The following is a 15,594-nucleotide window of genomic DNA, read 5'->3' as shown; positions in this document are numbered from 1 at the left end:
GAACTTTAGGCACTGACCATTGGAGGAGCATACATCTTTCTGCTTGTATTAATGTGGTCAAGACTTTCCTCACCTTGTGACCAGGAATCATAGCTGGTTTCCAGGGTTTCATCTCTTGTCATATCATACTCCACAGAGGTACCCATCATATCATTTGGCCTTTAACTGTCAGTTTTGATTACTCCAATGGTTGGTGTATTTATATCCTTTTTGCCTTCTGCAGGTTTAGCTACATGGCCTCCTTGACTCCCAGCCAGGCCTTGGCCCTCAGGCTTGGCTAACTCTTGTTTATGTGCCTCATTTTGCATCTCTGAAAGTGTAGGAAGATATTTATTGGTCACTTCATATGCAATTAATTGGTTGCAGAAACCCCTGAATAACACAGTGCCTGCCAACTGGTCCACTTATTGTAGATCTTCTTCTTCTTCTTTCAGCTGCTCCCATTAGGGGTCACCACAGTAGATCATTATGATCTGCATATTTGATTTGGCATAGGTTTTTACAAGTCCGTCCTGACACGACACAACCCTCCCCAATCTATCCGGGCTTGGGACCGGCACCAAGTATGTAACCCCAGTGGCTGGGTATTTTGACCTAATCTGCATATCTTTGAACTGTGGGAGGAAGCCCACATAGATACAGGGAGAACATGCAAACTCCACACAGAAAGGCCCCAGTTAGCCATGAGATTTGAACCTGGAACCTTCTTGCCATGAGGCAACAGTGCTAACCACTGCACCACCATGACAGCTCTCGCTTTGCGTACTCGCACTCCCACTTCCGAGTCTGTGGCGTTATGATTCCAACCGCGATTTCATTCTCCTCTCATATGAAGTGTTGCGCAACCACAACCAGCTCCTCAGATTATACACTGTCTATTTCTCGCTTTAAATTGAACAATCTGTGCGATACACCGTCAAACAACTGAGATATTTAAACATTGAGACATTCCGTCCGCCATGTTGAATGCAGTTGACACCTTCAGACAAAGTTGGTTAGGTGAAACTAAGCACTGTGAGCTTCACTAGAGGAGCTCTGCTCTTCTGCCATGATCGGAGATCTCAAACGCGGAAGAGCGGAAAGGAATCGGAAACGTACGCGACATTAGACCACATCCGCAAATTTAGGCATCTTAAAATGTTTTTATTAATGCCAAATAAAATATCCAGCACAAATTATATATGATAGACATAAATTAATAATTTATAAATTTTATTTTAAACATGTTTTTAGTTAGCGGAACTGCAGCTTATCACCTCTCCCGCCCGCTCCCGCATTGTGCACTCCCCCTCCCACCCGCACATGCAATGAGCTTTCAAAATTTGTCCCGCGCCGCACTGCTTTGCTTCGGGTCCCACGGGAGTGCAGGGCTCTAATACAGAGTAGATCTACTCCTGAGTATGTCATGGCCAGTAATTTATGCAATATTGTTTTTGTGTGTGTGTGTGTTTTGTGCAGGAGGCTAATTCTATTAATAAGTCTTTGAGTGCTCTGGGTGACGTGATCTCAGCTCTAGCTATGGAGCAAGCTCATGTTCCCTACCGCAACAACAAGCTGACACAGCTTATGCAGGACTCACTGGGGGGCAATGCCAAGACTCTGATGTTTCTCAATATCTCTCCTTCTGACTGCAACCTGGATGAGACCCTTACCTCACTCATGTAAGACACAAACACAAATATGCCTGTATTTCCAATTACCCTTCCTCAAAGGTTCTTTGGGTGCTTTTAGCTTTCTAAGAGGGCTCTATTTGGAACTACCTTGCATTTTCTAGTATTACAACCTGGAAATGAACTTAATTGGGGGTATATGTTATGAATGTACACACAATAATCCATAACATTGAAGAGAGGAAATACTGAGTTGTGATTGTGTGAAAGATGAAATTAATAATAATAATAATAATAATAATAATAAGTTAAATTTATATAGCACCTTTCAAGAAACCCAAGGACGCTTTACAATAGTAGACAAAGAAAGAAAAAAAAATAAAAAATATAATAAGAAAAAAAATAAAAAGTAAAAAGTCCACCAAGTAGGGGTCAGGATGTAATTCCTGTGGTGTAGCAGCCACAGTCCCACCAAAAGGCGCACGAAAACAAGTCCCACATCTCCAGCACCGCCGCCGCAACGCCATCAGCAACATCGCTCAGAACATCACGCCATGGATCCACAAAGCGAGCAGAGAAGCTCCGCCACGCAAAGCGCTGGTGTGTCCCAAACCGCCTGCACAGCCGCCGCGACACCACCAAGCAACATCGTTCGGAACATCACGCCAAGCGTTAAAGCGCAGAGCACTGGACAACCACGATGTAAAATGAGCAACGAGCTCACTGCAGTCCACAGCTGGGAGCACAGGCATCACCCACGGTGAACCAAGGCCTGGAGGGAACCGACGCCCAAAACTAGGTCCGGAGCTACACCACCACCGGTGGAGAAAACACTCAAACATCAAACTACACAAACACACAGGAAAAAAAAATAGAAAAATAAATAAAATAAAACAAAAAAAGCTCCGGTGAGAAGCGGCAGCCAGAACGCGCACGACGTACTCTCAACCGGAAACGCAAACAAACAAACAAAAAAATTGCATAAGTATTCACCCCATTGGTGTCAAACCTCTAATTTAGTTCCATCAGGAAATAGAGTCCACCTGTACGTACTGTAATTGAAGTGTCTATGATCTCAGTACAAATACACTTGTTCCTAAAAGGCCACAGAATTTGTTAGAGAACATACCAAAACAAAACAATACAAAGACCTCTTGATAAATTGGGTTGTGATTTTTAAGCACTAGATGAATTTTTTTTCTTTTCTTGGACCCCTAGGGGTCCCCGGATTCCACTTTGAGAACCACTGAATTTGACTCTTTAGTTACACTGTTTTTCTCATTATCAAGTCTTTAAAGTGGCAGAATATATGCTCGGCTATAAACAAATAAAAAGGAGCTTGCATTATGAATCACTGACATTAATGTAAGACGGTTTACAATGTTTTACAATGTAAAGTAATGTAAATAAATAAATAAGTAAATAATTTCACTCCCAACTCAGATATGCCTCCCGAGTAAAGGCCATCACCAATCATGCACAGAGGAACATGGAGAGCAAAGAGATTGCTCAACTCAAAGAGGTCTGTTCTACTACATTTCATGACACTTCTACTCCTTTACTATGTTTCATTAAGATTTTAACCATCATGTCTTTCTTTCTGGCTCTCATATGTCTTCCTAGGTGATTTTGAAACTAAAATCAGGACAAACTGTGGAAGAGGAAGATGCATGAATGAAGCTCAGTCAAATTCAGCACAATTTCTAGCACATTTTTGAAGATTTGTTGTTTATTATTAGACTCTGCCTCCACTAATGTATTAAATTAAGACCCCAAATAAAGATTAATTGGCATCCTTAATTAGAGTGCTTAGTGGATGTCTTGCAGTTGATAAATTCTGGGTGATTTGCTTCTACTAAATTTCCCGTAAGTGTCAATAAGTGTGTGAATGTTTGTGTGCATGGTGCCCTGTGATGGAGTGGTGTCCCAAAAAAGGTGTATTCTCCAGTCATACACATGGTGTTAACAGGTTAGGCTCCAGATTTATCATGACCCTGATCAGGATAAAGCACTTACTGATGACAAATTAATGAATAAATGAAATACTGCTCTTTGTTATGTTCTTAGTCACCATGGCAACTTCTGGTTTTAATAATCTCAGAAACAAGACAATTTCAGGACACAAAATGAAATTAGCATATAGTAAAAAACAAATGGGTTTGTTGTCCCTTCAAATGGCAGAGACAGGCTGTATTAATTTAGACATGGAATTGCAATTCTGAAGTAATTTTCAAGCTTAGCATATCAGACCAGCTTGTGCTAAATTAATCTATTTGCCATGTATTTTGAATCTAAGGGTAGCCTAAAAATGGATATTCAGCAAGGCAAGGCAAGAGCCATAAAACAGCAAGATACTCTAAAATACTGTAAAACAAATTATCTAATAATAACCTTTTAATGAACGTTTGGTTCTATTAGGGGGGCGGCATGGTGGTGTAGTGGTTAGCACTGTTGCCTTACAGCAAGAAGGTCCTGGGTTCGAGCCCAGCGGTCGAGGAGGACCTTTCTGTGTGGAGTTTGCATGTTCTCCCCGTGTCTGCGTGAGTTTCCTCTGGGTGCTCTGGTTTCCCCCACAGTCAGACATGCAGGTTAGGTTAATTGGTGGCTCTAAATTGACCATAGGTGTGAATGGTTGTTTGTCTCTGTGTCAGCCCTGCAATAACCTGGCGACTTGTCCAGGGTATACCCTGCCTCTCGCCCATAGTCAGCTGGGGTAGACTCCAGCTTGCCTGCGACCCTATAGGACAGGATAAGCAGCTATAGATAATGGATGGATGGATGGATGGATGGTTCTACTAGGCCTTAAAGGTAGACTGCCTTTCAGATTTTTCAAGTGTAGGTAATAAAATGAATTTTCCCTGACACCCAATTATTTTTGTTTATTGGACCAAAAGCTACTGAATTCGAATCATAGAATTCCAATTTTATTAGGGTTTTTTTTTTAATAGGACAATGAATTTAAGGCCACACGGCCCTAAATTATCCGCTATTTTTTCCTTCTTCACCATGACCCAGTTCAAGATACTACATCATGCATCATGTGGTGGGCTTTCCCTGTTCGCGCAAGGCATTGTGGGATACAAATTTGAAACAGGAGAGGAAAAATGGAGGACGTGAGAGTGTGAATGAAATGTGAAAGACCAACTACAGTAATGGAAAGTGAGAAGAAAAGACATTGTTGTGAAGGAAAGGAAATGTAGGACCAAACTAATAAATATTGGCAGTCAGAGAGCACCTCGGTGTGATCAGCTGTTTGTTTAGCGACAGAATGATGTAACTGTCAGTGCATGGTCAAAGATAAACCTGTAGATGGCAGTAATGCAACACTGTGGATGTCAGCTGCCGTAAAACCCAAAAGAAGAAGAAGGTAAACCTGCACATGCACAAACAGACTTCCTCTGTCTGCTTGACTGTGTGAAGCGAGCGATTTCATGCACATTATTTGCTAGGGAATCCCCTCAAAATAAATAACTTCCCAGCCACAGAATGGCCTGTTGTTTTTTTTTTGAGATATTACAGAAATAAACATATCACAATGACCGGGAACTAAATTTGACCGATTTTATGAAATCAAAAGGCTGTCTAGCTTTGACTCACATTTTCTTTCAATATACAGTATGACTTTGTTGAAGTTGATGTCCTTGTATAAGCTGAACTCCATTCAGATTGTCTGGCTTTGCACCATGGCCTTGTTGCATGATGTCATGCTATTTGAGTGGATGGTGACTGCACAAGAATGTCACATAAAACTCACACCAGGAATGTTACAGCAAGCATGTAAATTATCAAGACTACAAAATTTTGTTTATCTTTGTCAAGCATACTTGATATCTCATCTCATTATCTCTAGCTGCTTTATCCTGTTCTACAGGGTTGCAGGCAAGCTGGAGCCTATCCCAGCTGACTACGGGCAAAAGGCGGGGTACACCCTGGGCAAGTTGCCAGGTCATCACAGGGCTGACACATAGACACAGACAACCATTCACACTCGCAGTCAATTTAGAGTCACCAGTTAACCTAACCTGCATGTCTTTGGGGGAAACCGGAGCACCTGGAGGAAACCCACACGGACATGGGGAGAACATGCAAACTCCACACAGAAAGGCCCTCGCTGGCCACGGGGCTTGAACCCGGACCTTCTTGCTGTGAGGCGACAGCGCTAAACACTACACCACCGTGCTGCCCCCATACTTGATGTAATAATTAATAATAATAAATTAAACCTTCATACAAACTGAGCTTATCAAGTGTCTCAAATACCAAAACTAATTCATTATTCACCATTAGTTCCTAATTAGCTCCCATTATCTACTTCTTCAATCTTAATCCATCTGATCTTGTGTAATTTAAACCAGACGATTGTAGCAACCTGTCAGTCATCTCAATTAGCGGTGCACACACAAGCACGTCCAAAAGTCTGAGCCAATTTCCAAGAACTGTTTTTATTTAATTAGTTGCCATAACAATACATTTCACTCATTTGATATGTATTGATCAGGAACACGTTATGGAAAAATCAGACAAACCTACTAACTGTAGCTGTTTAGATTTGGTGTTGTAGATTAGATTTTTAAAAAGTAAATAACTCATAGTATACAATTACCTAATTAGAACTTCATAACTTAAGGGCTATATCCAGAGTCAGTGACTAAAATTCAAAACTTACGTCAGTGTTTATGCAGGGAAAGTTTACTTCCTCCGCACCTCATTCAGGTCAAGCTGAACCATGTGCACTATAGGCCTACATGCCCCTGAAAAAAAAAAAGTAGGCAAAAGAAAATGCAAATTGAACGAGAAGGGGCTCGGGAGAGTGCATACCTCCGCCAAGCCACAGCTTCAGATTTGCATCAAAATCTAATCAACTGTTCATCAAAATCCATTCACTACTTTTTGAGTTACGTCAGAAACAGGCAAAAAATCCTGGATACAAATCTGGATCCTGGCTCTGCATACATATCTGGATTTGCATCAAAATCTAAGCAATTGTTTCTTGGCCCATGTCCCACCTTTCCTCCAAATTTCATCAAAATCCATTCACTACTTTTTGAGTTACATTAGGAACAGGCAAAAAAATCTTGGAAAAATCCTGGATCCACATACAGTGGTGCTTGAAAGTTTGTGAACCCTTTAGAATTTTCTATATTTCTGCATAAATATGGCCTAAAACATCATCAGATTTTCACGCAACTCCTAAAAGTAGATAAAGGGAACCCAGTTAAACCAATGAGACAAAAATATTATACTTGGTCATTTATTTATTGAGGAAAATGATCCAATATTACATATCTGTGAGTGGCAAAAGTATGTGAACCTTTGCTTTCACTATCTGGTGTGATCCCCTTGTGCAGCAATAACTGCAACTAAACGTTTGCGGTAACTGTTGATCAGTCCTGCACATCGGCTTGGAGGAATTTTAGCCCGTTCCTCCGTACAGAACAGCTTCAACTCTGGGATGTTGGTGGGTTTCCTCACATGAACTGCTCGCTTCAGGTCTTTCCACAACATTTCGATTGGATTAAGGTCAGGACTTTGACTTGGCCATTCCAATACATTAACTTTATTCTTCTTTAACCATTCTTTGGTAGAACGACTTGTGTGCTTAGGGTCGTTGTCTTGCTGCATGACCCACCTTCTCTTGAGATTCAGTTCATGGACAGATGTCCTGACATTTTCCTTTAGAATTCGCTGGTATAATTCAGAATTCATTGTTCCATCAATGATGGCAACCTGTCCTGGCCCAGATGCAGCAAAACAGGCCCAAACCATGATACTACCACCGCCATGTTTCACAGATGGGATAAGGTTCTTGTGCTGGAATGCAGTGTTTTCCTTTCTCCAAACATAATGCTTCTCATTTAAACCAAAAAGTTCTATTTTGGTCTCATCCGTCCACAAACATTTTTCCAATAGCCTTCTGGCTTGTCCACGTGATCTTTAGCAAACTGCAGATGTGTTAGGGTTTTGCTGGGATTCAAACCTGGTTCGTTGGTGTGATGATCCAGCAAACCCCCACTAGGCCACCAGGGGAATGACTCAAATGCAGAGGTGTGAGGCGGAAGTAGAAAAAGTAACAAAAGGTTTATTTATACTATGTACACTATATACAATCCAGGGCAAAACAAAAAAAAAACAAAAACAAAGAGTATAATTCAAAAAGAAAAAGGCAAAAATGCAAAAGCTCAGAAGATCCACAAAACACAGTACAAAGGAAACTGGAGATAAACATAACAGCACAAAGACTCCGTGACAAGAGGACTGAACTCAGGGGTATAAATACACAAACTAATTAAGGACACAGGTGAAGATAATTAGGACTAACAGGCAATTAACAAAAAAAAACACAAAACACAGGAACAGTGGCGGCCTCTAGAGGCCAAAATAAATATGACACGAAAAGGAAATAACAGCGGCCTCTAGAGGCCAAAACAGTCCAAGTCCTAACAGGACCCCCCCCCCCCCCAGGAGCGTCTCCTGACGTTCCCAGGGCGATCCGGATGGGCCGAATGGAAGTCCCGACACAGTTCTTTATCTAGGACATCCCGAGCAGGAACCCAGCAGCGCTCCTCAGGACCATAGCCCTCCCAGTCCACCAGATATTGCAACCCGCCGCGGACCCGGCGGGAGTCAAGCAGGCGATGCACAGTGAACACAGTCTGCCCCTGGAAGATGCGGGGGGGTGGGGGGTTCCTAGGGGCAGGGGCATACGTAGACGTCAGTACAGGCCGCAACAGGGAAACATGGAAAGTGGGGTTGATCCTCAGAGTCCGGGGCAACTGGAGCCGGTAGGAGACAGGGTTCACCCTGCGCACCACCTTGAAGGGGCCAATGTAGCGAGGAGCAAGCTTGCGGTTCTCCACCCGCAGCGGAAGGTCCTTAGTGGACAGCCAAACCCGCTGCCCAGGGCGGAAAGTGTGTGCAGGTCTTCTATGGCGGTTGGCCTGAGTCTGGTTGGTTCTGGAGCTCTGTATGAGGGTCTTCCTGACCTTGCTCCAGGTCTTGCGACACTGTCTCACATATTGGTTGACCGAGGGCACCCCCGTGTCCTCCTCCTGGTCCGGGAACAGAGGTGGCTGGAACCCGAATTGGCACTGGAATGGCGACAGCTTGGTGGCCGATGACTGCAGGGTGTTGTGGGCGTACTCTGCCCATGGCAGCCAGGTGCTCCATGATGTCGGGTTATCCATAGCCAGGCCTCGCAGGGTGGTTTCCAGGTCCTGGTTGAGCCTCTCCGTCTGACCATTGGACTGTGGGTGAAACCCAGAGGAGAGGCTGGCAGTGGCTCCGATGACCTTGCAGAACCCGTGCCACACTCGGGAGGAGAACTGGGGCCCTCAGTCTGAGACGATGTCCTGTGGAAGACCAAAGACTCGGAAGACATGATTAAATATAAGTTTCGCTGTTTCAAGAGCAGAGGGGAGTTTGCACAGAGGTATGAAGCGGCAGGCCTTGGAGAATCTGTCAACAATGACCAAAATGACCATGTTACCTTGTGACTCAGGGAGACCCGTGATGAAGTCGACTGCCACGTGGGACCAGGGACGCCGGGGAATGGTCAGAGGATGCAGGAGACCCTGGGGACGCTGTCGTGGGTTCTTGGTTCTGGTGCAAACCTCACAGGACAGGACAAATGACCTTACTTCCTGCTCCATGTTAGGCCACCAGAAGCGTCTTTTCAGAAAGTCCAGGGTCCTCCGAGCTCCCGGGTGGGCGGTGAGAGGGGAAGAGTGACCCCACTGGAGAACCTTGGCCCGGGCTTGATGTGGGATGTACAAGAGGCCCGGTGGCCCCGTCCCAGGACCGGGGTCCTGGCGTTGGGCTCGTCGAACAGCCTCCTCAATACCCCAGCGGACAGGGGCCACAATCCGGGACACCGGGATAATAGGCCCGACTTCATTCTTCCTGTTAGTGGCAGAGAATAGCCTGGACAGTGCGTCAGGTTTGGTGTTCTTGGAGCCAGGGCGGTACGAGAGGGTGAAGTCAAACCGACTGAAAAACAGGGCCCACCTAGCCTGTCGAGGGTTCAGTCTCTTAGCTTGCTGGAGGTACTCCAGGTTCTTGTGGTCAGTCCAAACCAGGAATGGATGTTGCGCTCCCTCCAGCCAGTGCCTCCACTCCTCAAGGGCCAGTTTGACCGCTAGCAGTTCTCGATCCCCCACATCGTACCGGGACTCCGCAGGACTCAGGCGGTGGGAGAAGTAAGCGCAGGGGTGCAGCTTTCCTTCCGAACGTTGAGAGAGCACCGCGCCGACACCACTGTCCGAGGCGTCCACCTCCACGATGAATGGTTGGGAGGTGTCCGGGAGGACCAGAATGGGTGCCGTGCAGAAGCGGTCCTTGAGGTCTTTGAACGCCTTTTCTGCCTGAGGAGACCAGCCATAAGATCCACCTGTCCCTTTGGTGAGGTCTGACATGGGTGCTGCCACAGAACTGAAGTTCCTGATGAACTTGCGGTAGAAGTTAGCGAATCCTAAGAACCGCTGAACCTCCTTAACGGACTTGGGAGTAGGCCAGTCCCGGATGGCCAGGGTCTTGGCAGGGTCCATTTGGAGTTGGCCTGTCCGTACAATAAATCCCAGAAAGGAGACCTCGGGAACATGAAATTCGCATTTCTGGGCCTTGGCGAACAGAATGTTCTGTAGCAGCCTCTGGAGAATCTGGCGGACATGGTGGCGGTGCTCCTGCATGGTCTTGGAAAAGATAAGGATGTCATCGAGGTAGACAAAGACGTACAGGTTAATCATGTCCCTTAAGACGTCGTTGATTAGGGCCTGAAAAACAGCTGGTGCGTTGGTGAGTCCGAAGGGCATCACCTGGTATTCGTAGTGCCCAGACGGGGTGTTAAAGGCAGTCTTCCACTCGTCTCCCTGTCGGATACGGATGAGGTGGTATGCGTTCCGTAGGTCCAACTTGGTGAAGACGGTGGCGCCTTGGAGCAGGTCGAAAGCAGTGGACATCAGCGGAAGGGGATATCGGTTGCGCACAGTGATCTTGTTCAGGCCCCTGTAGTCAATACATGGTCGAAGCCCCCCATCCTTCTTGCCGACAAAGAAGAAGCCGGCACCAGGAGGTGAGGTGGAGGGTCGAATGAACCCAGAGACCAGGGCGTCTTTGAGGTATTCCTCCATAGCCTTGCGTTCTGGCTGAGAGAGGGAAAACAGTCTGCCACGAGGAGGGGTAGTCCCAGGGAGCAAGTCGATGGCACAGTCGTAGGCCCGGTGCGGAGGAAGAACGGCGGCCCTGCTCTTGCTGAATACCTCCTTGAGATCCCAGTACTCTGTGGGAACTTGAGATAACTCGGTGAGATCAGGGGGCTCGGCAGGAGACACAGGAGAGCTAGAGAGCAAACAAGAGGCATGGCATGCAGGGCCCCATTCCACAACCTGGCTTGTTACCCAGTCTATGCGAGGGTTGTGGCGAGTAAGCCAAGGAAGGCCTAGAATAACTGGGAACTCAGGTGAAGGAATCAGGTGCAGGGATATTTCTTCCTTGTGACCTTGAGACTGGAGGAAGACTGGAGAAGTAACTTGAGTGACTCTTCCATCACCTAACGCTTGGCCATCGAGGGCAGACACAGACAGAGGGACTTCAAGAGGTGCAGTAGGTATATTGATGCCTTGGGCGAAGTGAATATCCATAAAGTTCCCAGCCGCCCCTGAGTCTATCAAAGCTTGACAAGAGTGGACAGACTCACCCCAGGAGACCGGGATGTAGATTCCTTGGCCAGGGAGTCCGGGAGAGAGGGTAGGCCCCGTCACAACCCTCCCTCAGCTGGACGGGGCGGTCCTTTTCCCAAGAGTTCGGGACATGATGCTCGGAAGTGACCAGGCTTGCCACAGTAGATGCAGCACTTGTCCCTCCTTCTGCGCTCCCTCTCAGATGCGGAGAGGCGAGTACGACCCACTTGCATGGGTTCTGGACAGTCACTGAAGGAGGTAGACGGTCTCCAGGTAGAGGTAGGGAGGCTGGGGGGGCTCAAGGCTTGGTGGCGTTCTCTCATCCTGTTGTCCAGACGAATAGCATGTGAGATGAGGGTTTCGAGGTCACTTGGGCATCCAATAGAGGCCAGACCGTCCTTGATGGGGTCAGACAGACCATGGTGGAAGGCTGACACCAGGGCAGTCTCGTTCCATCCACTTACTGCTGCGAGTGTTCGGAACGAGATGGCGTAATCTGCGACGCTTCCTCCTTGCCGGATGGACATGAGCTTTCGGGCTGCGTCGGTACTGATGTCTGCCTGATCGAAGACCCGAAGCATCTCTTCAGAAAACAGCTGGAAATCAAAGCACTCAGGTCCCTGTCTTTGCCAGATAGCAGTAGCCCAGGCTCGCGCCTTACCAGCTAATAAGGTGATCACAAAGGCAATCTTGCGGCGATCCGTAGTGTAGGTGGTAGGCTGAAGCTCAAAGGTGAGTTGACACTGGGTAAGGAACTCTCGGCACTCACTGTGCTTGCCGTCATACCTCTGTGGTGCAGGAAGGCTGGGTTCGCGAGGTGAAGAAGGCAGCATGGCAGGAGGCACTGGAGCAGGAGTGGGAGCTGGATCAGGAGCAGGAACTGGATCAGGAGATGCAGGCAGAGATGTCAGCTGTTCCAGGGTTTTCCCAATTTGCTGAAGCAGTTCCTCGTGGCGAGCAAGGGCCTCACGTTGGCTGGTGAGCGTACGTCCATGAGCGTCCATGGTCGCTCCGAAGCGTGTCAAAGCTGCCATAATTCCCTGAAGGTTGGCCGGGTAGACAGTTGAAGCAGCCTCTGCTGAGTCGGTCATGACAGAGTCTTTCTGTTAGGGTTTTGCTGGGATTCAAACCTGGTTCGTTGGTGTGATGATCCAGCAAACCCCCACTAGGCCACCAGGGGAATGACTCAAATGCAGAGGCGTGAGGCGGAAGTAGAAAAAGTAACAAAAGGTTTATTTATACTATGTACACTATATACAATCCAGGGCAAAACAAAAAAAAACAAAAACAAAGAGTATAATTCAAAAAGAAAAAGGCAAAAATGCAAAAGCTCAGAAGATCCACAAAACACAGTACAAAGGAAACTGGAGATAAACATAACAGCACAAAGACTCCGTGACAAGAGGACTGAACTCAGGGGTATAAATACACAAACTAATTAAGGACACAGGTGAAGATAATTAGGACTAACAGGCAATTAACAAAAAAAACCACAAAACACAGGAACAGTGGCGGCCTCTAGAGGCCAAAATAAATATGACACGAAAAGGAAATAACAGCGGCCTCTAGAGGCCAAAACAGTCCAAGTCCTAACAAGATGACCAGCAATGTTCTTTTTGGAGAGCAGTGGCTTTCTCCTTGCAAGTCTGCCATGCACACTATTGTTGTTCAGTGTTCTCCTGATGGTGGACTCATGAACATTAACATTAGCCAATGTGAAAGAGGCCTTCGGCTGCTTAGAAGTTATCCTGGGGTCCTTTGTGACCTCGTCGACCATTACATGCCTTGCTCTAGGAGTGATCTTTGTTGGTCGACCACTCCTGGGGAGGGTAACAATGGTCTTGAATTTCCTCCATTTGTACACAATCTGTCTGACTGTGGATTGGTGGAGTCCAAACTCTTTAGAGATGGTTTTGTAACCTTTTCCAGCCTGATGAGCATCAACAACGCTTTTTCTGAGGTCCTCAGAAATCTCCTTTGTTCGTGCCATGATACACTTCCACAAACATGTGTTGTGAATATCAGACTTTGATAGATCCCTGTTCTTTGAATAAAACAGGGTGCCCACTCACACCTGATTGTCATCCCATTGATTGAAAACACCTGACTCTGATTTCACCTTCAAATTAACTGCTAATCCTAGAGGTTCACATACTTTTGCCACTCACAGATATGTAATATTGGATCATTTTCCTCAATAAATAAATAACCAAGTATAATATTTTTGCCTCATTTGTTTAACTGGGTTCCCTTTATCTACTTTTAGGACTTGTGGGAAAATCTGATGATGTTTTAGGTCATATTTATGCAGAAATATAGAAAATTCTAAAGGGTTCACAAACTTTCAAGCACCACTGTACATATCTGGATCCTGGATCTGCATACATATCCGGATTTGCATCAAAATCTAAACAATTGTTTCTTGGCACCTTTCACCCAAATTTCATCAAAATCCATTCATTTATGTTTGAGTTGCATTAGGAACAGGCAAAAAAAAAAATCCTGGATCCACATATATATCTGGATCTTGGATTCACGTACATATCCAGATTTGCATCAAAAGCTAATAAATTGGGGGCATCGTGGCTCAGGTGGATAAGGTGCCATGCCATAAATCCAGGGACCTGGGTTTGATTCTGACATGAGGTCATTTCCCGATCCCTCCCCGTCTCTCTCTCCCACTCATTTCCTGTCTCTACACTGTCCTATCCAATAAAGGTGAAAAAGCCCCCCCCCTCCCAAAAAAAAAAAAAAAATTAATAAATTGTTCCTTGGTCCATGGCACAAATTTCATCAACATCTGCTTATTACTTTTTGAGTTACATGGGAACCAGTAAACAAATGGAGGTGAAAACATAACCTTCTCCAACAACAAAGCTGGCGGAGGTAAAAAGCAGATCACTTTTTTCCTTTGCTGTCGAATGTAATATGATGATATGATGTAAAGTAAAAGCAAGAAACAGGTGGTACAGTGGTGTTATGGTTACTACTGTCACCTCACAGCAAGAAGGTTCTGGTTTCGAATCTCATGGCTAACAGAGGCCTTTTGTGTAGAGTTTGCATGTTCTCCCCATGTCTGCATGGGTTTCTTCTGGGTGCCGTGGTTTCTCCCACAGTTCAAAGACATGCAGATTAGGTAAAATACCCAGCCACTGGGGTTGCACAAGCCAGTGCATAATTAGTTCCAGTCCCAAGCCTGGATAGATTGGGGAGAGTTGCGTCAGGAAGGGCATCCGGTGTAAAACCTATGCCCAATCAAATGTGTGGAACAGATCCACTGTGGCAACCTCGAATGTATGGAAGCAGTGGAAAGAAAAAGAAAAGCAAGAAACAACTTAAAGATGAAGTTAAAATAAAAAAGGCTAATTCAATGATATACTGTATGAAAAGAACATAGCAAATAAATAAAACACTGAAAAAGCGTCCAGTTTATTGCCAATAATCACTTCAAATTTGGTTTTATATCATATATAAAACCAAATTCCTTCCAGTTTATAAAATAGCACTTGATTCAGCACATACATTTTTGCAAATATTATTAAAATGCAATTATTTTTTGCATTTTATTTGTTCATGTTGTGCTCCAACAGTACAATAATCATACTGATATTCATAATTTATATGCAGGATGTGGGTAATTTTTATCCCACTTCTAATTCTCTATTTTGGGTTGTCATATTAATAAAATAAGGACAAAAATGTGATTCATTCATTTCGTCCTTGAATGGTATTCCATAGCTTTCTGAGAGTAGTTACTGTCCAAAACATGAATTTCAATGTGACATACTGGGATTACATCAAACTGTCAGACAGCAGCGCTGGACTTAATACTGGTCAACACTTGAGTTAATATCAAGTAAGAAAACTGAGCTTAAGTCTAAGATAATAACTGCATGTAATAGAGGCACACTGATAACTCTGCAGCACAGCAACTCCCATGCAACTCTCTGAGTAGTGGTTAAGTCTGTGTTCACTGTATGTCTGAGGTCTGGATAACGATGTGTCCTTTTTAGTATTAATTCCTTGCTCAACTCTGAATATGGCCCTTAATCTTCATAGTAAATGTGACCTGTATACAAAGGCCAGTGTTTAAATATTGGACACACATTCTGGTGAACAAATAATACTTTATCTTATGAAAGGAAATATCAAAATTTCCAGTAAATATGCAGCCCTGCAATGGTTATGCATCCCATCCAGGGTGTGTTATTCCTGCTTCACGCTGGACAGGATAAGCTCCTGGATTGACTGTGACCCTGACCAGGATATAGTGTTACTGAAGATGAATAAATGAAAAAAAAATGCAAGCA

The 15,594-nt window shown here is 45.1% G+C and overlaps 1 protein-coding gene across 1 annotated transcript in view; it reads left to right on the top strand.

Moving 5' to 3' along the window:
- si:dkey-96l17.6 (uncharacterized) overlaps window positions 1-3,315 on the top strand; it is an 80,446-nt gene extending 77,131 nt beyond the window's left edge. The window contains exons 8-10 of the mRNA XM_060907609.1: window positions 1,459-1,661; window positions 3,054-3,132; window positions 3,234-3,315. Coding sequence (XP_060763592.1) covers window positions 1,459-1,661; window positions 3,054-3,132; window positions 3,234-3,284 — 333 coding nt within the window. The 3' untranslated portion in view covers window positions 3,285-3,315. The remainder of the gene's footprint in view (window positions 1-1,458; window positions 1,662-3,053; window positions 3,133-3,233) is intronic.
- The last annotated feature ends 12,279 nt before the right edge of the window (window positions 3,316-15,594 follow it).

The sequence above is a fragment of the Neoarius graeffei genome, chromosome 24, assembly GCF_027579695.1.
Source record: "Neoarius graeffei isolate fNeoGra1 chromosome 24, fNeoGra1.pri, whole genome shotgun sequence".
Classification (NCBI taxonomy): Eukaryota; Metazoa; Chordata; class Actinopteri; order Siluriformes; family Ariidae; genus Neoarius; species Neoarius graeffei.
Note: the sequence above shows the minus strand (reverse complement) of the source record. Positions and strands in the feature narration are given on the sequence as shown.